General features: G+C 43.6%; 2 protein-coding genes across 2 annotated transcripts in view; one reads left to right on the forward strand and one right to left on the reverse strand.

Moving 5' to 3' along the window:
- Positions 1–626: 626 nt before the first annotated feature.
- LOC119466222 (ER membrane protein complex subunit 3) lies at positions 627–8,614 on the reverse strand. The gene is made up of 7 exons (XM_037726705.2): positions 8,431–8,614; positions 7,426–7,483; positions 5,862–6,060; positions 4,591–4,672; positions 3,414–3,493; positions 3,064–3,146; positions 627–943 (listed from the first exon to the last, which is right to left on the reverse strand). The coding sequence occupies exons 1-7, from the start codon at positions 8,577–8,579 to the stop codon at positions 824–826; spliced, it is 771 nt and encodes a 256-aa protein (XP_037582633.1). The 5' UTR covers positions 8,580–8,614; the 3' UTR covers positions 627–823.
- Positions 8,615–9,105: 491 nt separating this feature from the next.
- LOC119466221 (mRNA-decapping enzyme 1A) overlaps positions 9,106–25,534 on the forward strand; it is a 29,744-nt gene continuing 13,315 nt past the window's right edge. The window contains exons 1-9 of the mRNA XM_037726704.2: positions 9,106–9,344; positions 12,088–12,128; positions 14,198–14,322; positions 14,708–14,774; positions 14,850–15,018; positions 17,211–17,598; positions 18,275–18,537; positions 19,038–19,152; positions 25,122–25,219. Coding sequence (XP_037582632.1) covers positions 9,213–9,344; positions 12,088–12,128; positions 14,198–14,322; positions 14,708–14,774; positions 14,850–15,018; positions 17,211–17,598; positions 18,275–18,537; positions 19,038–19,152; positions 25,122–25,219 — 1,398 coding nt within the window. The 5' untranslated portion in view covers positions 9,106–9,212. The remainder of the gene's footprint in view (positions 9,345–12,087; positions 12,129–14,197; positions 14,323–14,707; positions 14,775–14,849; positions 15,019–17,210; positions 17,599–18,274; positions 18,538–19,037; positions 19,153–25,121; positions 25,220–25,534) is intronic.

Genomic DNA, 25,534 nt, shown 5'->3' on the forward strand with positions numbered 1-25,534 from the left:
ACGCAAAAGCGTGGGCTGTAAAGAGTCGAGCGAAAACGAAACATTTCATCCGCTCAAGTTGTCAAGGGTAACGTCAATGATTTTCTTTCTAAAAATCAAATAGAACTGGACAAGTAGCATTTTTTACATTTTATAATGCATCGCAGCTATCTTTTTATTACGAGTGGTTGAGTACTAGTGATAAAATTATAATGAAGAGTGCCTAAGTCATCGGCTAGTACCTGAATGTCACGGTGGAGTCTCAAATCTTGTCCTGCATTTACCTAAATTTCTCGATTACTAAAGCTCTGTTCACGATAATATTGACGCCTTACATGTTCTGGAACACGAATCTATCGCTTCAGATGGACTTAATATTTGCTATTAGTGCCCCTTTAATTAAAACGGCAAAAGAGACTGGATGCCAAGTACCAAAAAAATCCACAGACACCGACTGGCAGTCTCCATGGGCAGAAAGAGCATGCACGCACTGATTTGTGTTGCACTTATACTGAGCTATTTGCTCATATCCCACCAGGACAGCACAGATGTTCCTGTACGACCCTGCCATGCTTTTCAGTAGTGCTCCCAGTTTCAGAGAATGCTGGCAAAACAGGACCACTTTCTGTTAACATGTCAAAGCAAGCGAGTTTCCAGAATTTTGTTCTTTTATTTGTGCACAGCACAGGGTTCCCACAATAATTCCACCACAACACACACATCAAAACAAAAACATAAAAGCTATAAACAAGATCTCAACAGGGGTGCAAGTCTGGCAGCATAAAAATTTTCCTCGGTGCAGCACATGAGAAAGACGAATGAATACACAAGCTCCTTGCACAGCTCAGTCATACTTCTTGCTAGTGCTTGGTTTCTCAGAGGCAGCAACATTTCCCAGCAGCTCTTCCTCAACATTTTTCATGGCCCACTGGTGCTCACAAATCTCGAGGGCTTCCCATTCAGCCTGCAAGCAATAACAAGCGACAAGTTTTTAAGATGGTGAAATAGCTGACGAACAAAAAGGGCAGTAGTAAAATTCACTCGGAGTGCAATAAAATTCAATCACTAAAGTCGCTCATAACTTGGACAGCACGACATAATGGACAAAAGTAAATGAACATGACAGTGCATGTCCTGTTTATTTTCTTTAGTACGTGTTACGTAAAGCTGCCTAGGCTTCGCTATGAATCCACACCAACTTTGCCCACCTTTCAGTCATTCTGCATTAAAGCTGCTCTCACACATCATTTGCTTCTAGTTGTGACACTTGTCCCCTTCAAACACCAATTCTGGCCAATGATAATTTATTTTCAGAACACCTGTAGCACCTTTGGAATTATGAAAAGCGTCAATTCCTGCCAATTATAATTTAAATTCATAACACCTCTAGCACCTTTGAAATCATAACAACCGTAGAGCTAAAAAACGGATTAAGAATTTTGACTTCTTCAGTGATTTTGTGAGGTTTACAGAATGGGATCTCTATGCGAGAACTCTCAACAGGAACATTGGGTATGAGTACCAGCAATCTTGTGTCTTGCAAACTTGGGGAAAATACCTATTATGTACAACATTGTGGAAAACAACAAAATAAGTGAACCCACTACATCACCACATGCTGACACCGTAAGCAAAGTGTTTTCACCACTCCTCTCCTATGTTTGTGCAATTTACTACTTTTCTCGTTCATGAAGGCATTCCTCTCGACAACAGCTGTTGCAGTGACTATTTTAAAACATTGCAAATTTAGCTCAATTCAGTTTGTGCCTTTTGCGTCCCTTGCCCCCCCAGCACAAACAATGCCCAACCAAAAACTAGCATGAACCAACCCAAACTCAAAGTTGATTCAGTTCTGATAACATGAGTGTGCATTGACTGTAACAAAATAGTATACTATATCGATGGCACACACAGCTTCGTTTAACTGAGCATCAAATTCCCAACGTCACAATAAAACAATGATTTATTCATCTAATATTTTCTGAGCAATGCCTCTCTGAGGTTCACGGAGCTTCATTCACAGAGCTTGCATTATAGCAGGTCTTTTTGCATGACATCCTATGCCACACATTACTGCATCTGGGACAGCCCAACTTGCATAAAGGGATGGCCCAACTCGCATGAAACACCCATTTTAGCAGAAGACCCCGCTATAGGTAAAACTGTGGTAGCTGAACGTGCACATAAAAGCAGTTCATTACAAGCACATGCTACGAATGTCTAAGTTTGTACCGCATTTTCGCGCATATAACCTGCACCAAAAATTGAAAAAGATTGCTTAAAAAGTGGGGGTGCGGGTTATCTGCGAATATTCGCGAAGGGAGGGGGGTGGGGGTCGGATTCACGGCAACGCGCGGCCTGCCGTGCAGAGTCCGCATTGTCCGCATGCCTATCGACATCGACGTGTGTTAAGCCAATAAGAGGCCAACACAGGTTATAGCCAGATCCACATCCATAGTCTGGTTAGACGTGTTTCGCACGGTTTTGCAATGAGTCAGGTGCCGTTTCTTGTACGCCCAGTTTGCACAGTTGGCCAGCCTTTTTAGGCACCATGAGTGTGTCTCGGCGGCAGTCTTTCATAGTGCTTCAAAAAATGTGCCATAAGGCATAGCAGCTTAGATGGTTCCGAAGACGATTACATCTTTGAGAGCGGCGCTGAAGCCTCGGATGGCAGCAGTGAATCGGACAGCACTGACAACATTGCGGCGGTCGTTTTGAAATAAATGTGTTTTGAAAACAAAATGATGACTGCACGTAGTTGTAACTTCCTAGTCCTCATTTTTTCGGATAAGCGTGCGCGTTATATGCGAGGTTATTTTTTTCTTTTTCGTGGAGTTCAAAGTTAGAGGTGCGGGTTATATGCAATGGCGGGTTATACGCGCGAAAATACGGTACGCTATGCTCACAACTTCACTTTCTTTTGCTTATTAAATAACTTGACAATGAACAAAACAACTGGAGATTTGCAAGGCTCAGCTGACAGGCTCTGTAATGCTAACAGACTAATGCCAGCAGGTTCAGATAGCGTTCCTGTAGAAGTGCAAAGCACTGAATTCTGCAAAAGAGGGCTTCCCTTTGGCTCACCTTGAAGGCCTGCTTGGGGTCTGGAGGCATTGCCAGTGCAGCACCAGACATCTGGTCCTGCATCACTCTTGTCTGGTCCGCAGCTGCAGAAAACACAGGCAACAAGTCTTAAGTACAGTCATCTCTCTACTGTTGTATACAGTTGAACATCGTTATAAGCGTACATTCGTTACACGCTTGCATTTGCAAGAAAAATAATAATTATACCCACATTTGTTACACTGAGGTTCGACAGTATTGTAATAAACACACTTCACAGAACATCAGACTTAAGCACACTGTTATGCCACTTGGGCTGGGGCTGTGCGTAAAAGAACAAGCAAATAATATAAATAAGTGGAGCAGCTCACCGTTATTTTCTCCAAGCACCAAGGCGTAGATGCTGCGCAGCCCAAAAACATTCAGAAAATACCACGATGCTGAGCTGACCCTGCACGGGAAAACATTGGTTTGACGAGGACCAGCTTTTATTTGAGAGTATTATAATCTCCCAAGAACGCAGTTATGTTACATTCAGACTATACATACACTAAGCCACAGAGACCTTCACAAGAAACACAAGCACAAATGCAAAAAAAGTGCAACTATTTTGGGCAGCTGCAGTCATATGCTGCGAAAAGTACACAACACTCATAACAAACAAGAGGTCCATTACTTTTACATCTGATCTATATGGAATGGTGGTCAATGACCACTGAACTTTGTTTTATTTCTCCTCAGTCAGGGGACTTCTGGCATGCCCATTTGGAGCAACAGCTGGCCAGCCAAACTGGCACTGGCTTTTGGAAGTAACGGCTTTGCACGGGTGCGTCTTGTCTTTAGCGTTTACACTGCGTCAGCGCTCATATTTCTGGTTGTGTGGCCTCCTTAACTGTGCAGATGTCAATTAGCCACCTTGCAGTTTGACTGGCTGGTCATAAAATATGTAAGGCACAAAACTGCCAATCTGAATGATGAGCAAGCATTACTAGTGCCCAGTTAAGTGAATATGACAAATGTGCCCTTGGCAAACGTTGCGACTGTAGTCTGAAAATAGCACTACACTGTCAACAACTGGGAAACAAACAGTGAGCTTTGCGAATTACGAATTATGGGGTTTCACATCCAAAGTCAACATGGGGGCCATGACAAATTCCATTATGGAGCGTGCCATGCACAGATTACCCATGCAGTCAGCTGTGCTATGTTGACAAGCTCCAGAGAAAAAAAGCTGTGCATACTACATAGACCAGTGCAGTGCACGTGAGCCCGCATGTATTGGCCAATGGACGCACAAGTTTATGACATCTGAAAATTCCCCTAACAACCAATCAGCACCTCCCCTGGTAGCATAAGTTCCTCTTGAGAAAGGAAAACCTTCCAATTCAGATGCATTTTCATGAAACATTTTATGTCAAGTCCACACTATATCAAACTCACAAGTCCTTTCTTGAGAGTTCAATATAAGCAGCTTCGACACTAGTGACTTGCATTCATCAGCAAGTGCCTGCCAAGGCTTTCCAAGCTGTGCAATGAAAAAGAGCTCACCAAGAGGCATCCAGTGACATGAGCTCAATACCACGCTGCAACATGGGCTTGAAGCGCAGGGTCAGTGGGAATGGAACCTTTGCTGCAATGAAAGTGCCATAAACTCTCAGTGAATCCGCACATTTTGGCAGATCTTTAGCTGGTTGTGGCAGTTTCGCGAGATATCACTTTTGAGCTTTATCTAATGAAAGCTGGATTCTGATATGTGCATATTCGTCGGACTAGAAATCGGCATGCTATTATCTCCGCTGGAAAATGAAACTCTACGCATGAGTTATCTGAGAAGACCAAACACTTCAAGAAACTCGGCGATTACGTCTATTCAGGCACACAAACTGCAAGCTTCACCTCTGCTAAATGACCTGTTATATAATCTGCCAAGTGATTTAGGACAGTTCACTTTCAAAGTGAAAGCAAAATATACAATGTAAGAAGCTGACAATGTGAAGGCATTTTTTGTGCTTCACTTAGGCTGTCTTTACATTCGTCTACGTGTTAGATAAAAGTGTTTATTGATTCAATGATATTCGCAGCTAAGCCAGCAGAGTCTCGACCAAGCCAGACTTCTAAATCTTCGTTGTAGCATCCACAACACCAGCCCACCCGGAGACGAGGTCACTCAAAACTCAAGCTACCATTCTACACATTTGGCTTACACATACTCTAGGCTTACAATGTTCCTGTTACACTTAACACACATGAGAATACAACTGGTTTTACTAAAAAGCAGCTATGGTCATATTTTTCTTCTCTTGCTACTAAAATTGTTTACTTTCTGGTTATGTATGTGTTATTGATGCTATGTGCGACTACTGTAATGATGTCTCAAAACCTGTTTGATTGTAGTGCGATTGATACTTATGTGGTCATTTAAAATAAGTTAATTTTGCTACTGCAATACATATATCAATACTTTGTTTGCTTTGCTTTACCCCTGTCATAAGGAAGCATGTTCTGCTGTAATTCTACATGCTGCCATAACTGTCATCTGGGCCCAGTCAAGCTGCAATCGTGGGTTTTAGCCAAGCTGACAATCCAGTTTATTTCTTATCAAACTCACTGGCTGAGTGATTGTTTGATGATTGATTGATCAATCTCAGCCTCTGCACTTTACCTACTTGGAATCTGAACATTAGACTTTTTCAGAGGAAGCATATTGGTAATTCCCCCCACTTTCTCGTCAACTTGTTTTCTGGAGAATGCTGATGTCCTGATGGACCAATGTGCAATCGGCGACTACGTGATCAGCAACTACCAGGCAGGAGACATACTGGTGACAAATCCTGAGAAGGTCCAGTTGATCCAGCCACCAATGACAATCATGGGCAGGACATTGGTCAGGTTTCCCTTGAGCATGTCGGTCATCACTGAGGGATCAGTCATCGGGTTCTGCATGACGGGCGTCCGCTTCTGCGTCTTGAAGTAGCCGGTCTCCTCATTGTTGAAGAAGTTCTTACGCATTAGAAAACTCTGAACAAGGAGACAAAACAAAAATGTCACACTGGGTGTCATGCCTGAAAAAATGAAATAATGCTAATAACGTTGATGTACTATTTTTGCACAGGATAAGGCGAGATATCGAAACAGTAACAACAGAGACTTAACTAGGCCCTAAGCCACACTAAATCAGCAAGTCTTAAATGGTGGTTTTAAGGTATTCTCTACAGATCACATGTCTGAGAGAATCCTTCAAACAACCAATCCTGCCATTATAGATGGAATTACCCATCGGTGAAAGAGATGCTAAAAAACTGTTTACAAAGCAGCCTTTGGTAACTTGTGTTGCCTTTTCTTGCACAGAGTGATCCTAAACAAACATACATACAATGAAATCCTCAATGTTACTGCAGTTATGTACTATCACGCTCAGGATGAGCTACAAGGCGCGAGCGCAGAGAAACGTTCTCTCCCAGGTTTGAAAGTGGCACCGATTCGTGCTGTGTTACAGACTTAAAGAAAGAGGGTTCTGCTGTTATTGTTTCAAACATTGCCCGTTCATGCCTGCCTTTGGCCTCTCTCCCAGGATTGAGAATGTATTCCTCAGAGGCAAATATTCTGAACAGAACTGTGGCCACCTTTTATGCGAACTGGGTACCATTCATGCATCTGGGAATGAAAACTTCCGTCATCTGAGAACTTCATGCTTGTTTTATCACCCCTCAATGCATCGTCACACAGGTTCCTGCATTATCATTCAATGCCTACATTTGCCCTCTCTCTCTTTCTGCGTGCATTTGCAATATACGCAATATAAGAATCACTGCGAACTCGCCGTCTCTTATCTACAATATTTCACCGGTTGAAGTGCATAGAACAATGAATGACACATAGGTTGCAAGAAAGATGACCACCGTCCGTTCTTATGGTTCTTGTGAGATCAATATTTTGTCCACTAAACTGGTGAAGAGAGCAGGCATTACGGGGCAACGTTCACAACAGGAATAGCAGAACCCTCTCCGTTTAAGTCGGGAACACGGTGCCGATCGGTGCTACTATCCAACCTGGGAACACTCTTTGCCACGTGCTCATGCATTGTAGCTACTACTGAGCGCGATATTACACCGCACCGGGGATGCAGAATTTAAAAATGGAAGTTTGGCCTTCTTCATCTCACCTTTTAAGTTTCCTTTCCATAAAAGTAATGTGGAAATAGTCCTGAATAAGTAATCTGGCAGTCTATTGATGCCTTAGTAGTTCCTGCCATCTTTTTAAAATTCAAGGAGCTAAGATAGACACTTTAGGTAAGCATTTTTCAAAAGTAAACACTTGAGGAAATCTTGGAGAGCTATGATATACACTCTAAGCACACAACAGAAAGTAGCAGAATGACCATACCTGCTTTGGAATGTACTTCCCATTTTCTCGAAGGAATCTGCTACGGATAAGTGCTTGACTGAAAGAAAAGAAAATGTGAACAATGCCACACTGCTTTACCACTGTGAAATCTTAAACTTGAGAAGAGGTCAACAAGTAGCCATGAAATCATTTCATTCGTTTCAAACAGTGAGAGAAAAAGAAGAAAATTGAAGGTTCTGTGCAGCTTTTCAGAGAAGTCCAGAGGCACAAACAAAAGTCGCTTGAAATTAACACAGATAATAAAAGTACAAGACTTTTAGAGATCCTATTTGGATTTGGTGAAGCTCTTCTATGCTGCCCCATGTAACCACAATGCCATTCAGCAGGCGTTGGGTATTTTTGTCGTAGACGACGACCACAAAATACCGATTCCTGCTTAAAATTGTTCGTATTGGGATATATGGGAAAAGATGCCGAACCTCGGTAACATGCCTTACGGTAGTTAAACTTTCCCCCCTTTTTCTTTTCTTTTCCTTATTATTTTTTTTCCCCCACGGCGCTTTTTCTCTTTCTTTCTCGGCCTGAACATTTTAGTACTGAATACTTTATGGAATATGGCGAATTTCGCGGCCGAATTCCCGAGCGCGCTCTGTCTTCCTGCGACTACAAACAAGTTACATTCGCTGCTAAGGAACATTAAAGCCCATTATGTCAATGAAGTTGACCATTCCTTTTTCAAAACATTTCTTTTTTTTTCTTTTTTCTTTTTTCTTTTTTTCCTGCTGGCATAAAGAAACGTCCAGGAAATTAGGTTTCTGTTACCGCGGAAGTCAATTCACATATAAATCGTTTAGCGGTCATGCATCCGCTTCTTAAGCTCACCTGAAAATTTTTGCATCATCAAGCATGCAAGCACGCAGTGTTCTCTTCAATAAGCACTTTTTAAAAAAAGAATTCTCTAGGCGAAAAGTTTACAGAACCAGACTACAGCGACTTTGCACGCCAGCAGTGGAGGATCTATCGATTTCCGAGCGCATTTCTCACCTATCCTGGACTTGTTGCAGCTCCACTTTCTTGGTCGAAGAAATCAGGATGGAGACATAGTGCCTCACTATGCCAATAAGAAAAGTAATTACTACAATTGGCAGGAAAACCCATATCCTAATATCCGGATCGAGCAACAGCTCTGCCATGTCTGAATTTAGTGCTGCCGATGTCGAGTGAGATCCCGTTGCCGCACTAGCAGACTAGCAGCACTAGCAAACATTAGTATGCAGACAAGAGAAACCTAGGATAACAGAATAACGAGCTGAAATAAAGTTAAATAGTTAGTTTTGTGCTTGAACTCCAAACGTAGAAATCAGAGAATGAGAAACTTCTTAATTTTGAATCACGCAAGTAAAGATTGAATAAATTATGTGACCTTTACCTATTCCGTACTTGGAGCATTTGTTTCTCATAAAGTGTCAAAAGAAGAGCAAGTATGAACATTATACTGATGTTGAGAGGATAAGTGAGTGCATTGGTGAGTGCTAAGCCGACGGCTACAAACATAAGATGGCCGGGCAACAATGACAGCACTTTGTTTTTGTTATTTTGTGTTGTTTTCGGCATTGACGTCGCGCACTTTGGGAAAACAAATAAGAACGTAGACAAAAGAGGACCAAGTAGAGGAGAGTGTTGCTTTTTGCGTGCTTCCTCCTCGCCACCAGAGTGGCCTCGCTCACGATCGCCGACGGCCTTTAGAAAAAGCTCTCGCGAGAGGGGTGCGCATGTGCTGGTGCGTGTTTAGTAGTGTGTCGTAGGGGAGTTATGTGAGGGGAGTGATGTCCTCCAGTACAGCTGCGAACCGCATGAACTTGGCTGCCTTGCAGAGAGTCGATTCTGCGGTGACCGAGATCGTCGACAACGCGAGCCAAGTAGCCCTGTACAAGTTTGCCTCGGCGACAAACGGCTGGGTGAGCCACCCTGTTGTGCGGCTATTTTTCCCCCCGATGTTCGCTCTTTCCTCAAACAATAGCTCGCCTGATGACCGCTGTTGCGAGGCGGTCGTCCGCGCATGGTGGCCACGAAGCAGCTTCTAGACCTCAATACGACGCACTGCCGCAGTATCGGTGTCTCGGGTCCGTGCCTCAAGATCTTGCACCGAACGGCTGTTTGGTTCCGTTACTCGGGGCTGCTCGGGGACGGACATCTGAATAGGCATAACGCAATCCCAGTCTTGTGGCTTGCGATAGCAGAATCGCAGTAGCGTTTGGTTTTGGGTCATGGTTGATAGCTTGCAGAAAAACTAATGCCGACATTTAGCAGACTTCAGAAAGCTTTGGTTTTGTATGCAAGGGAGATGTTGAGAAGGTTATAGAAGACGCGAAAAGAGCGCGATCAGTCTCGGTTTGCATTCAACCCAGATGAGGTCACGACGCTTTCGGAGTTTCGTGAAAAATGACGAACCCGAAAGTTTATGGCGTATGCGATGATGAGGTTCCGAAATCTTCGCACGGGCTTGGCTGTAGGTCAGCCATCGTCGCATATGCGCGCGCTGTGTTGTCGAAGGGATTGTTTTGATTACAGTATTGTAGTTTGGGCCTATCATGTTGTGCACATGAATGACTCGCGTATTGCTTTTCGCGTATTACTTTGCTGTATGGGCTAGCTCACTGTGAACGGCGGCGTTTTGTGTTCAAGTGCAAGACTTGGCGTCACCGAATATCTTGCGGCGTGATGACTTGTTGTTTACTTTCCGCGAAATATTCGATAAGAGAGGCACAAGACAACAGTGTCCTCGGCCTTTTTGAAACTTTAGACGATGAAGTTCACCTCGCTTATTTTGATGACGTCATCCCTCTAGGCATTGTCATTGAGGCACGTTTAAAAAAAAGTGTGGGTTGTACAGGATGAATTATTATTATTGCTTGAGTTTTCTGTCTCCTTCGTCAAAAAGCATTTGCAAACACTTGAAAATTATGCTATGAACAGAACGCTAGCAAATTCAACAGTGTTGTTTTGCAATTCCTCTAAGTCATTGCGCATGCTGGCTTCATCTGTCAAAATGACAGTGCATTGTTGCATTCTTGCACAGAGGCTTACATATTGTTGAACATGCCAAGGATGTCGTCCACTAGCACTGTGGCTTTAACATTGGCATAGGTACAAAAGTGAGCCATTTTAATTGTATTGAACACAGAAAGCTGCTAGACCGTGGTTTAAAATCATCTGCTTCACAACACAAAACACACTGGCACTCTGGTTGCTTTAGTATTCCTGGCTGTGCACACTTTGACACCTTAGGAAGTATCATACTGCTTTGTTCCTCTCACTGTCCTCTGATAGCACTGCATGTTGTCATTTCTCAAGGACTGTCACTCCTCACTTGCTAGAGAATATTGTGCTTGCAGTGGCTGCAACATTTAAAGCCTATGACATGCTCCTTTAACTTCTAGGAGGCTGGCTCTGCCTTGTAGTTTAAAAGATCTGTCATGTTCACATTTTTTCTGCTAGGTAGAACATGCTGCAAAAGTGTCATAGGAACAAGTGTAGCACTTAAGGTCCATTAGATTAGCCTGCGCTTTCTGAACTAGTTTAGGAGGTGCTGCATTTCTTTTTTCGTTTCGCCAGTTCAGCATGGCAGCGTCTACATTGATTTCACCTAGAGTTACTGTGTATATACAGTAACTCTAGTTTCACTTATTGCAGGCTGCATGTAGGATGAGTTCACAGCATTCCCCCCACTCATCAGAGAGATAGTGCTGAGCTCGTGTCGTTGATGCCGTAGTGATTCTGCAGGAGTAAGAACTGGCACCGAGCTAGCAAGAGCTAGTTTACTAAGCAGAGGGCAAATTGAATGCACCTTTACTCAGTGTGGCTTATTTTGTATGTTGCTATACTTAGTACAAAAATGAATAAACAGCAACTATCATTTCACCCTTTTGTGGATTGTTTCTTGAGGCTACTTTTGATAAGGTCCACATCAAAGAAAAGTAACTTGTTGGCATAACTTGCTGTCACATGGCTCATTTCAGAAAACTTTGGATCCACCCGCACATTTATACAGTGAGAGGCACGACTGGACCTTCCTGTCATAAACCTAACCATAGCATGGGACTATACGTGTTTGTAATCTAAGTGCTCAGCGTGAGCTCCACTCGCAAAACAGTACTGCACATGCCCTCTGAGCTACAAAAAACAGTTTCCATAAAATGCCAATTTGAAAGTTCACCTGTGCCATGATGTTGAAGTCAGCAAACACTATTGCCTGAACATAAAATACAGAATTCATCAGTGATGTGTTTGCAACTGGATTTTCATATTGTCATTGACTATAGTCTTGCATGCGAAATTCTTCGTTCATCTTTCTTAGTAATTGCAATGCGAACTTTTTTTTTTTTCTCTCTACACAGGAAAGATTTGTTCCAATTGAAGAAAGCTCATGCATACTTTTCCACTATATTACATTGGGCATCAGAACCAATACTTTTTGGACTGCTACAAGCAATTGCAGGAGACACATGCTCTCACGAGAGTGCACTGCAAATATGTTTGCACCCAGGAAGCTCACATTGCACAAATCTATAGGCCACAAAACCAACTAGCGTGCCCTTCAACATTCGCAGTTTTGTGTTGCATTGTTGCTTCTCTAGTTTTTTTTAAAGAGTTGGGCTTGTATTGCTTTACTTCATTAATGTTCCTTTCATTCATGTGCAGGAAAAAACAGAAATTGAAGGAGCTTTATTCGTCTTTGCATGGTGAGCACCATTTCTTTTGTTTTTGATCTTTTTTGTTTCCTTTTCGTTGTTCTGTAATCGGGCGTACAGAGTTCTATCCATTTTCCATAAGCACTACTCTGTGCTTCTTTCTGCAAAAGGCAGTTGTATCCGCATTTTTTTTCAATATCGCATTGCACACTGTTTAATGAGGTTAGTGAATACAGCACACAAGTGCATCTGTTGTGTTCATATATCTCTTTTCCTGACGTCTGCACTGTTTGCTTGACATCTGCACCAACTAGCCGAGCTTATAACTCATGCATACAACAGATTTATGAGTTCGCCTGGAGATAGAGATTGTGCATGTATTTCTCTTGGTAGCAGTCAAATTTGGCGAATCGTGAGGCTCTTACTTAGGGCAAGGTTCAATGGAAGTTGGCACCCTATAGCCACCATGTTCGGTGACATGTCCTGAATCCTGTGCCTACCGAAGGCTCAGCTAAAAAATAGACTGCGCGATCTGCTTTTAGAGGAGTCGTACCACAAGGCGGTGCATAGCACGAAGGATGGCCCACTCTTCCAAATGGCGGGTTGGCGTGTTGCGGAGGAGGCACACCTTGGTGTGCAGTATGGTCTACTCTTAAAGGGAACAACCATTTTGTGTTCAATCTTGCAGAACTTCAAGAAGCCCTAGCATGTTTCTTTTATATTGGTGGCTGATTTAATGATTGGGAAGGCATCAACTAATAAAAGATCAGTGTGGACACCTTCTTGTCTGATCGTAGTAATAATCGATAGTAATTAGGTGTTTCCTTTAACAGTGGACCAACAGTCTCACATTCAGTGCCTCCCTCTTATGGCTTGTGTTTTAAACAAACTTTCAAAATCACCTTTAGAAACACTGGCATGAATCTGGTAGTTTTACAGTGTTGCTCGCTAGACAGTGAATGAAAGTTTCTGGCAAAACCAAACAGCAATGCATTCAAGTTTCTAGGCACTATGTCAGTTACCCCTTTTCCTTCTTCTTACCAGCCAACTTCCCCCTCTTTCCCCCTTTTTTCTGTCAAATTGGTCGCATTACCTCAGAGGGGCATTGAAACACTTTTACCAGTGCTTCTTCATTGTTTCAATGCTTTGTTTTCTTGTATCTAAACTAGTACAAATGCTCAGGAGCCATATTCTGTAACAGTTTCATTTATCATTCTTTTTCTTATCCATGCTCTCAAAGTGACCAATCCCGGCAATAATGGCAGTGAGACAATGACTGAGCAAATGATGAACAGTCAATAGAATGAAAATAAAGTGCATTGTTATAAAATATGGCTCCAGGTGTATTATCCTAGAAGCCCCAGAAAGGCATCTCTCTTAGTCTTATGCAAGAAATTCTGGTAAGGCATCCTTCTTAAATTCATTAGACAGTGAAATGAACTTCAGCGTGCCATGTTTACTGTCAAACTGTGCTTCCGCAAACCGTTCAAAGAAAGTTTAATTTGCGATAAGAGTAATCGGTGTATATATTGTGGTATGGCAAATAATTAATACTACTAAGCAATTATTTCCTTCGTTGCATGGCAGCGACAGCATTTAGCGGCATGGAGCTCAAAGAGCTTGAAAGAAGCCAGTGGGGCTTGAAAAAACTTTGAGGGGGAAGTTAGACTCAATTTTACAACCAGCAGTTGGTTGAACAGTGCTGAAAATAGCAAACTACCATTATAGCCTTACGATGTTCCTAATGACGTGGCAGCTGTTGTGATTGTGGTGTAAGGTTCTACAGAAACTGCAACCTAGAGCATTTCAATTTTACGAGCAATTCACTTTTGCAGTTCAATTTTCTTCTGAAACATAAACGCTGTAACAGCAACATTGTGTTTCGAAATAGCGAGGGAACCTTGCATCTTGTGGCAGTATTGCTCCTTTAAAAACAGCGCACTTATGCAAGTGTCAACAGACAGGGTTACCTTGTGCTAACAATATTTTTACTCTTGTGCAAGAAAATTGTTCATGCCTCCAGGCTCTATTGACAGCATAAACTTTGGCATGTCATTCTTGAGAGAACTCTCGTAGCAAATGACCCTACCATGCTTAATTTTTCTTTTCCTTGTGAACAGGTCAAAGACCCCCAGCCATGGCTTCATTGTTATGAACCGCCTGAGCACGACCAATCGTCTGGAACTGATCACCGAAGAGGTTGAGTTCCAAACTCAGTCACCGTTCCTTCTGTACAAAAGTGGCTGTAAGTTGCACTTTCTTTTTCTTCTTCTTCTTCTTCTCGACACATTTGGTGATGCTTTAGAGGGCACAGTTTTGAAATGTGTTATGATGGAGGCATTAAAGACCTGCACCTTTGTTTTTTGGCATTTAATTTGCTGTGGCCCTTTTCGTACTGTCGTTCACTTCTTTCATTTCGCACCTTGGAATATTAGTATAGGGCAAACAGGACGAGGACACGAGAAGAGTGCATGAACACACAGACGGGACACTAGTTAAAGCCCTGTGTGTTTGTGCCCTCTTCTCGTTTCTTCGTCTTGTTTGCACTGCCCTAGTATTCCAAGATGGAATACCGGAAAGCCCTCTTTGCAACCTTAGCTGATTTCACTCCGCACGTTTCCACTGTGCAGCTGAAATCAACTGCATCTGGTTCTACGACACGAAAGAGTGTGAAAGGCTCGGGAAGCTTTGTCAGAGGTAGGTGATCACTGTGGGCGATAAACAACACAATCTCACTGTGCCCTTTTTGCCCGCTTGCGTGACCATGTCCAGCCTAGCAAAGGCCACCAAGATGTCGTCCAAGTCAAAGAACCGCCAGCGCTGTGCCTCCGAGAGTGACAGCCTGCACCAGCTTCAACTGGCCACACCAGCTGTTTCGCAGGATGGTGCCCCTAAGGACATTGTGGCCCTCCTGTCTAAGGCAAAGGACCAGTACAACATGGTGGGTGCTGAAGGACAACTTCTGCACAGGACACAGTGTACAGCAGGGTTATTTGCAACGTCCAATTAGCGAGAACTGGAAGTTGGTGGTTGATGCAAAAACCAATAAGGGGGAAGGATCTGTGCAACATTCAGCACGCTGCAGATTGTAGACAGCAAACAACTGTCTTTAATTTCGCTGCAAGTTTACGTTCACCATGTGCACTGTTATGCAGTGAGGGGTGAAGGCTGCCACTGCGCTGTTTAAGCCTTAGTAAAGAAGACAAGGGCCTTGTGGGAGCCGTAATTTCAGTTGGGCAAGGGACGAAGGCTTTCGAGACATGAACAAAATAGTTGAACAAAAATCTCATAAAGAGACTGAGCATAGCAGGAACTATGGAAATGAGGGCTAATGGGAATTTGTGATATTGCCACATGTATCAAATCTGCTCCTGTAGCTGTCACCCGATTTTGATGCACTGTCATTTTTATTATATTTTACTCATGACATCAGCAAGTTTCCTTAATGATTTTGGATCAGTGTGAGAAGGGTAAACCATGCACATAACATATTTTGCAAGTCCGGCTGTAATATGCTGTAATTATGTGGAACAAAATAATATATATATGGGGCTTCAAATGCTTGTTTCGAGGAATATAGCTTATAGAGAAACATCGTCTGATTACTAAATGGCAATTAAGTTTTTGTGAAAAGAACTCCACTGAGTTGCTAGCCCTTCTCCATGAAAAAAGAATACATTCTTAGCTGTTTTAAAAACAAGGAAATGGTAGTAGGTGTCTTTCTGGACTTATCCAAAGCGTTTGATTATTTAAAACATGCCTTGCTGATAAAAAAAAAAATTTGAATTAGATGGCATAGGAGGACTGCGTTTACAACTATTCAAATCTTAAACCATAAACAGTCTGTCAGCATCAATGGCTTTGATTCCGAGTTTAGAACAATCACGTGTGGTGTGCCTCAATAAAGCTTACTAGACCCAAGATAATCTTTACATTAACAATATAGTAAATGTAGGCAATGAGGCTGACTTTGAAAAAAACTGTGTAGCGAAGCTGACTTTAGGAAATCGGTCGCCGTTATGCAACACATAAAAGACCCTTGGTCTTTTTTTTTTTTTTTTTTTTTTTTGTGCTAAAAAACTTAGCATGCATAGATTTCTACTTTTTTAGGAACTTTAATGTCATCTCTATGTTTGTTTTCTACTCTGTACCCATAGCAAGTGCACGCATAGTTGATTTCGGGGCTTTATAATCTGGCAAATACTAGCAAATGAATCACTAGTGTGTTTGATTTTTTTTCTGCATCTTGTTTAATTCTACCTGCCAGATAATTCAATAAATTTTGTCGGTCCCGTCTCAGTTGAATTAGCAGAAATTGACTGTGTATCATTCCCCATATAGAAATTATACATCTTGCAAAAAAAGAAAAAAAAAAAAAAAAAAGCAGTGAGATTGATGTTACTGCTTAAATCAAAGCTCAAGGCAGGTTTTTCGCAATGCCAACATAGCTGATGTATTCACAGTGTAAAATTTTCAGCTTATATCATGCTACAAAATATAGCAAAGGCCTAAATATGCCCATTACAAAGCATACACAACTCTGGCTTCCTTAATTAACTAGGAACTAACTGTTTATCACACTCGACATGCCTCCTCGTGGCTCATCCAAACACAATGCACAAACTATGGCAACCAGCTATTCTCATATCTACTGCCTAACCTATTAAATCATCTGGAACAAGATAATATTGGCCAATTTGTGACATTTTTGTCTGAACTTCTTTAGTGGTTGCATTTGTATCCATGATGCACTGGCTGACATAGTTTTCATATAAAATATTTTTGAGCTCATTACTTTATCTTTGTTCAAATTATAAGTACTGTCTGTGTTTTGTATGCTTCAAATAGACCTACGGGCTCTGTATTTCAGCGTATATTCCTGTTTTTTAAATGATATTGTGGCTTTTTTTGTTTACATGCTCTGTTACACGTGACTACTATGCTACCATTATGCGCACTTGCCCTATCGTCAATGAGCATGTGGTGGCCGTGGGTTATTCAAACTTTTGCAGCTTTTATCCTCGGGCCCCCTCATCCTTGTGGTGAAATAAATCAGTTCAAACGAAGTCAGACGGGTCAGTGTGATGTTCCTGCTCGGTGCATCACTAGGATGAATCTTGGTGTTCTTTGCAGAAGAAAGCTGAGGCCTTCTCCAATGGCCAAAAGCAGCACCGAAATGGGACTCGGGGCCGACGAAGCCAAACCTTTGTCTCATCAGCAATGGCAAACAGTGCACATTCAGAGGTGACCAGCAACGGCCACCACGCCGGTGTGCCGTCCCCTCCAAATGTTCTGCACAAGCCCACACCGCTGAGGACGACCACTAATGGCGTCGTTGCCACAGCAACTGCCGAGCCGCCGTCAACGCCCCTCAGCGTGGAGTCTCTCTTTGCTGCTGTTGGTCAGAAGAAGCCTGAGGTGTCAAGCAGGAGTGAAGATGCAAAGGAAGCCCTGCTAAGAGCACTGCTTTCCAATCCTGACAATCGGCTGGAGCACGTGGAACGGATTCAACGCAAGGAAGGTGAGCGATTGTGTTCGTTTGCTAACGCTGATGATAGAAATAATTATATGGGCAATTTCTAACCACGTTTAATAAATATAAATGACGGAGAAATTGGAAACGAAGCAACGTGAACTACTGTAGTTGTGACTTACCTTTAAGAACCATTATTTATTTATTTAAGGATATCAAGGAAAATAAAGACCAAAGACAAGTGACGGTGAACTAGCAGAGTGCACAAACTAGGAGATTATGAACAGCTAAGAGAAGTGCTTTTCTATGTCGGAAAGTGATGCAGAAGCTTGTTTATGGGCACGCTTGCTAATTAACAATTTCCCAGGTAGCAGTTCTCTTAGTTAGCATTTAGGAATAGAGATGACCCCCGTCTGCGTGCTCAATACGAGGCTTCCCGTGGGACTGCCAGTTTCAGACGTGAGGACCCCCTCCCAAAAATGTAATTCTGTTCACCCAATTTAGTCCTGTTTTCATGCTGCTTATTTGAACACAAACCAGCTGCATAACTTTCCTCTTACAATACATTTCTTTCTCATCATCTTAATTTTTCCTTAACACTGTTTGCATTCATCCAATCCATCCTTTCAAAGCAGACAGAAGTTTGGGAGGAGGAATTAGGGAAAGAAGGAACACGAAAGGGCTAAGTGTTACAAAGCAACTGGGTACTACCTTTTTCCCGCAGCTGATGCAAGTGGTGACGTGTTGTGTGAGCAGCCACGCCTGCGCGCGGCCTCCTGCCAGGCCAACATCTCGGCTTGGGAGGTGAGCGACGACCTGCGACAGAAGCTCAACCTGTGCTCATCCTCATCCTCTGCCGAGAACAGCGTGCTGCCTCCAGTAGTGACGCCAGCCATGTTAGAGATCGGCCTTGGCAACGCCGAGCGCCACTCCTCGCCGACGACTGTCGCACTCGGGGACCCGCTTCCTGGCAGAGAGCCGTGCAAGGTGAGGATGGTTTCCTTGCTTTTCAGAAACTCTTTTAAGCCATACTGAAAAAGAGAAGGCCTTCGGTTGTTTTCTGTCACACTGGTAAAACAGCTTTTGCATTGGAAATGCCAGCTATACTTGTGCAGTTTATTTTTCTGTTTGTTATTACTCTGCAGCAGCAGCCTTGGTTGGTACAAGTATGTTTCACATTTGGTTCTGCTGCTATTGTTAGGTGCATTGCAGATTTCAGTCATAGCACCAGTCGCAATGCTGTTTATGTCTCAAATGAACTAAATTAACGTAACCCGGTCACTGGCCAGGAATCGGAAGTAATGCATGGCATCTCAATGCCTACACAAACAGCTCTTTATGCACAGATTTTTTTTCTAGTCGGGACTATTTCATCACACTTGATGCACCATACTTGCGGTTACTAGCGCTCATTAAATTTCTTTACAAGTTTTGCGGTTTGGGGATAAGGGCAGAGTGAAGATGCGTTTTTGGGTCACTTTGTGCAGGCTCCAGCCGCATCTGATCTGCCTCTGCTCACACCCATGGCTTTCACGAAACCAGTTGGCCAACCTGCTCCAATGCCTTTCCTGTCATTTGGCTCTACATTGTTTGGGACTCCTGGTAAGCACATCATCTCTCCAGCTGCAGTAGCATTTTTCATGTTTTTGAGGTACAGAGAAACAAGGTAGAAGAGCCAGAAGAGCACACAGATGAGACAGCACACAATGCTATCAACCAATTTGTTCTTGCACAAGACATTTTTAGAGCAAAGCTGTTATTGCAGCCAGCCCACTCCAAAACATCAGCCCCAAATGCCAATGAAGAACCAAACAACCAACCATTGGAGCTCGGGCCTTAATGCTTTGAGGGGATCTCGGGCACATGAACAGTAATGCGTGGACAAAGTTAGAAGGTGTGGGACAATTGGGTACACTGTGGGAAATAATCGCACCTATAAATCGCACCAAAATAAAACTTTGCAGGAATAAGGTGTGACTTCGAGGAACATACTGGAGAAATGTCAAAATTGTTGGCACTTTGGGGGTGCTGTAAAAAATTATCAAATATGTGCCAAATATGTGCAAATCAGGGTTCATCAAGTTGGGGACTACAGTATAAACTTGAGTAAGAGCCAGACCTGGTGTAAGAGCCGCACCCCAAACTTGGCAGTCAAAATTTGGATTTAAAAAAATTCTCACCAAGAAGCAATCACATTCAGTGCACTGAGGTCATGCACACACATTAGCGAATTTTTGCACACCTTTACTAGACAGTGAGAGCTGCACTTTGACCTCTTGCATTCGGGGCACAGTCATGGATGGCACAGAAGATGACTTAATCCACGATAGTGCTGGCGAACTGATTGTAAGCAGCAGTGGCAGCAATAGGGAAAACAAATAGCCATGTGCATCGCATGCATTAATGAATGAATAAATTTGTTATGAAAAGGACAGCATCTGCCTTTGTGGTGATGGGCAATAAGGAGGATTACAGCGGATTTGGTACTTTTGATCTGAAAAATTAGACTGAATGGCCAGGTCCCATGTAAGGGACCGGGCCATTTAAGGATTTTTTTTTTTTCCTGCAATTTTGACAAGGTGCACCTTGTCAAAATTGCAGAAAAAAAAGAAAGAAGGGCGGCTTTTACACAAGTCTATACAGTAAAATGTTTGCCATTTGTGAATGGCGCATCGATAAACTTGATATAAATTTGGTGAAACCTTGTAGGAAATGCACATTTTCATTGGTAAGAAAGTGCACATTTGGGGAAACATACTGGAAATATCCCAGAGTTGTAGGTGCATCGGATGCACCACAGAAAATTTGCAATATGCCACTGGAGCCTTAAAACTCTTCTTTTAGCAGTCAATTAAATTTTTGAATTGACGGTGTAAGCAAATGGGCAAGCAGTTCTACTTGAAACTTTTCACATGTATACAACAGATACCCCACGCTTAGAACCAGCTGTTGGGGGCAGGGGTGGGACTCTTGCGCCAATTGCGCCATTTTGATACAAATGCAGATTCCTGCGCCAAACTGCGCCAAACACAGAAAATTGACCGAAATTGCGCCACGCTGCGCCAGAACAGCTTCGGCATGTGTGCTCCGGCAGTGGCCGTGATCAGCGAAGTAATTCGTTCCCCGAAAAAGAATGCGTCTGTTCACATTCCGCACACCGCGCGACGGTGCCTCCCACACAGTTTCTCGGGATTTTCGCGCTTATAACACTGGACTTTTTGGCGGATCCGGCATGCACCTGGCGCGCGCGCGCCCGCTCCCGGCTGTTGTCACTGCTGTTCGAACGGCTAGGGCGGCTGTATTTAGAGTGTACTAGACTACGGTTGAGTGGCCCGAGCGGCTCCCTAGCTGAGGGCGCTCCCTAGCTGAGGGCGCTGCCAGCGAACTAGATTTTAGGGAGGTGTGCGCTGCAGCATCTCCGTCCCCAGGACCAGTATACCGTAAAAATAAGCCAATCTGTTTTAATGCCCATATGGGCGAGGCCTGAGCCATTTTAACATTTCGCGAAGGGCTAATGGCGGATTTGAAATAAAAAGTCGCAGTTTTGTCCGAAAGGCGAAGCATCGATTGCAATATAGCAAATTAGTCAACAGCTATACGAAGTAAGGATAGTAGTTTTATCATCCGTATAAACTTGCAAACATTCGCTTACTAACTAAATTAACAAGCATGGTGTCACGCGCACACGAGCAAACATGAACACATCTTATTCAATGACCACGGAAACTCGCTGTCAAAACGCTGGGGTGAGGTAGCGCGGCAAGCAGCGGCAGCTAGCGAATTGGCCTTTGGGCTGCCTCTTTCTTCAACGCGAATTAAGCGGTGAAAACACAGCACACACAAAGCTATGAGCACTCGCACTCTGTCCCCATCGTAGATCGTTTTCAAGATAGGGCTCGCGCTTCGGCGCCATACGCGGCAGCCATCGGAGAACCCCCCTCCCCCCTCCCTCTCTTCCCCCCACGGTGCCTTGCGTGCGACCGAAGACGGCGCGCTTCCTCCCTGCTTTCCTCCCTTGCACGTGCAAGATTTAGAAGCCATCGTCGGCTCACCCTCGCACTCTTTCACTCGCACATACAGCATACGGCGGACGGCGACATGTTATTGCCCCTGGACATTATAAGGAACATCATGACGACGGCAGAAATGTGCCTGGAGTGTCCATATAATTGCTATCGCAATAAAGACAGATTGGAATAGTTTTAAGTTATACCAGACCAGGACCGATTGCGGCTCTCTGGGTCATCATCATCATCATGACCCAGATTACTCTCTGGGTATGCGGTAACAAATGGTGACCCAGAAATTATGTTAGCGCTTCGATTGGACAGCATAATTTGAAAGCATTTTCCACTATCATCATAAGCGTCGGCGCGAGAATATATAGTTCGATTGTAGTTCCACCTATGTTTTCGGCTTTACAGGAAAACATGCGCCGTGCCGCCGCTCGACCCACTCTTCCATATTCTGGTACGCTATGCGACAAAGCGTGCTTCTACTGTGTGCTTTGTGCTGGTTTGTTTTCTGTTTCATCGCGGTTTCGAAGTGCACTGCCATATTCCAATATTCCACAAAAATTTTGATTGGCCTGCTCCAAACTGCTTCAACATAAAATTTACTGTGCTGCAAGCTGCTCCAAAATGCAATTTTCTCTGTGCCAAGATGCTCCATAATGCAACTTTACTTGCTCCAAAAATTGCTCCAAAATGACTTTTGGCAGTCCCACCCCTGGTTGGGGGGTGTCTTTCCAAGTGCTAATTTGAGAGTGTTAATTGCAAGCAATCATATATTGGACATTTGCAAAAAGCAGCAGCTGTTTTGATCTGGAGGTGTTGAAGCACTGCAAAAAAAAGTAAACTGGAACTGTAAATGCCTTTTTGCTAAGAAAACATTTGGCGGTTGTAACAGGAAGCACATTTGGCACTGCAACCTCTTTATCTAGAACTCTGCCTTGCTGGAATTTGGGTTGTGCTTCGTCAATGTTGCACAAGTCTGCTGGGTACTTTTGGGTTTTTGTTTTTCTTTTACTTTTCTTTTTATGTATTACAGCAAAAATTACAGTAAAAACTGCCAAAATCAGTAGAGTCGCTATGCTTATCGAATGTATTTTACTTTTATTGCGATAGCAATTATATGGACACCCCAAAGCGCATTTCTGCCGTCGCCGTGAGGTTCCGTATGACCTCAACAGTGATGAAAACGTTGCCGCGTTCCGGACGCTGTGTATGCGAGTGAAAGGACGCGAGGGACGTGTGCTTTCACGGGGAGTGAACGCACATCGGAGAGCAGTAGCGCAGCGCACCCAGGATCTCTGCCAGGGGGGGGCGGGGGGGGGTGACAGTTTGTCAATACTACCATCTAAACGGCACTAATTTCAATTTCTTCACGGGAAATTGTCAAAAAATGCGCTTTTTGCAAGTGTGCAGACGATTGTGTGTCTAACATCTTAGTTGCAGTACTCAAATGCGCAAGGAAAGAAACGGGATTAAACAAAAGGGGGGGGGGGGGGTCGGCCTCAGGGGGGGGGGGTCACAACCCCCCCCCCCCCATCGGTGCGCCACTGTCGGAGAGCAAACGCGCGTTCTGCACTGTGCTCCCTGAAGGGCTGCAGAATTAAGCGTCTCTTTCCTCCTTTACAATCACCGTATATAGAGAGCAAACGCGACTTCTATCACGTAAAAGGCCATGGGGGACGGGAGGGAGGGGAGGCGATGTTTAGCTGCAGCACCAAATGCGTATTTATATAAAAACATTGCGAGGCGAGAAGGTGGGTAAGATTTCCGACGCTGCTCGACAAGCGTCCCATTCTGATCTTGTCAAAAACCTCCGAGCCGCCCCCAGAGGCACCGGCAACAGACACCACGCCGCGCGCATTTGGTCGCACGCGGGCAAAACACCGACGGCGTCGACAACAGTTCTGCGCGTTGCTGGTGCTGCTGCATGTCCAAGTTTATACAGCTGATAAAACCACTATCCTTACTCCGTATAGCTCTCTACTAATTTGCTATCGTAATTGATGATTCACCTTTCGGACGAAACTGCGACATTTTTTTCAGAAAAGCAGTCATTTTCTTGCATAAAATTTGAATAATTTCTCATTTATATTAATAATTTCACAAAAGCCGCCCCTGGAGGCTTGTGTCCAACCTTCGATTGGACAAACCTCCAATCAACCTCCGATTGAAATTACGGAGGTTTTGGCCCATAGAAATGTCTGGGCACCAGTCGAGACGTTCGGTCAGGATCGAATTAACGAAAGTCGAAATAACGGAAGTCTACTGTATAAAGAAGTGTGTTTGTACACAATTTCAATGTAACAAAATTTCACTGCTGCCGTGAAGAAATACCAAGACAATGAATGGAAACGTCTGCAAACACACCTCTCAAATCGCACGACTATAGTGACCGCTGCAGCAGAGCAGCATGATGTTCTGTATGAAGTCGATATAATAAGATCCTATAGTGCCCTACATGCTGTATACTTTGGGTGCGAGTGAAAGCATGCGAGGGTGAGTCAAGAAGGATGGTGGCTTGATAAGCGCCATCTTCCTGTGCGAGTAAGGGGAAAGGGGGGAGTGGAGCAAGCTCAGGTTAATTCGATCAAGTGTACATGTGTGGTGGGGGGGAGGTAGGTTGGCGCACGTTTCCTTTTCTAGCACTGCCGTGGCTGAGCATGGCTGTCAGTGCAGCTGAACGCATAAGCAGGTTGTGCCCCCTGTTTTAGAGGTAATCTGCCAGGAGTGCGAAGAGTCGGTGTGCCGAGTTGGCATGGCCTCATGCGTACTGTCTTCCTGCACGTTTAGTACTGGACGTTGCGTAATCTCGAGTTTTGGAGAGGCGTTGAAGCGAGCAGCAGACTAAGCATTCACTCCCCACTGCCAGCGCTTTTCACGATAGCATCGTCCGACTGCGAGCCACACTATCAGCTTTGGAGACAGTGGACGCGAAAGCATGGCTGGCTTCGCTTCATACTGCCGATGTGAAGTCGCCAACTCCCAAATTCAACCAAACAGTTTTTTTGGCATCCTTGATGCTCTTCATTTGGTGACTGTGCAAGATGCCAGAGGTAGAAGAGAGCAGCATCAGCAACATACCACACAAGTCAACGTGAGTCACATCAACAGAAGTTACACTGTTGGCTTCTTCCGATAGCCCGATAATTCGGAAAATTTTGCAGCCCCTTCCATGTAAGAACAATCCATCGGTGACTGTACTTATTTGCATTAAAGGTCAAATTTCAATATAGAAATATTTCGATATACTAGCAAAGCAAATTGCTAATTTTGCCAACTTTGTTATACAGTATCAAGTTTTAACTGTATACTGGCAACTTTATGGTAATTGAAGCTCTGCGTGTTGCGGCATGCATTTGGCCATTGAGTCATTATAGTATTGGTTTGAGGGACATTCAGATGTCTGTGGTACACCACACTACTCTAGCAGTGGTATCTCTCACTTGAGCCAGAACTTTTTCTGGCAGTTCCTTGCAAACCAAAATTTGTTCACTAGATGAGGGTTGGGAGTGCCCGATAATATGGATTGCTTGATTATAGATGGTTCCTGTTTTGCAGGTGTGTGCATGAATGGTGATTTGGTGGCCAACAATCGGGAGTCAGTGAGCGCCCTGACCAAGGATCAACTGAAGGATGCACTGGTCCACATGTTGCAGGTAACTAGTTGCTAGCTTTATTTTTATTTATTTATTTATTTATTTATTTATTTATTTATTTATTTATTTATTTATTTATTTATTTATTACAAAGAGAGGTGCATTTTTCGGAATGTCTTTTTCATACACACTTTATTTGTTTTTTCAAAAGCCCATAGTGGTAGGCTACCATCCTTGCCATTCTGCTGTTGTGTGCGAATATAAAAACACCTACTCAGATTTAGGTGCATGCCAAATAAATTATATCCTTAAGTGGTCATAATTGATCCTGAGTCCTACGCAGTGGCATCTCTTAAAAAGTTGCTAGGGGATTTG

The sequence above is a fragment of the Dermacentor silvarum genome, chromosome 10 (genome assembly GCF_013339745.2).
Source record: "Dermacentor silvarum isolate Dsil-2018 chromosome 10, BIME_Dsil_1.4, whole genome shotgun sequence".
Taxonomy (NCBI): Eukaryota; Metazoa; Arthropoda; class Arachnida; order Ixodida; family Ixodidae; genus Dermacentor; species Dermacentor silvarum.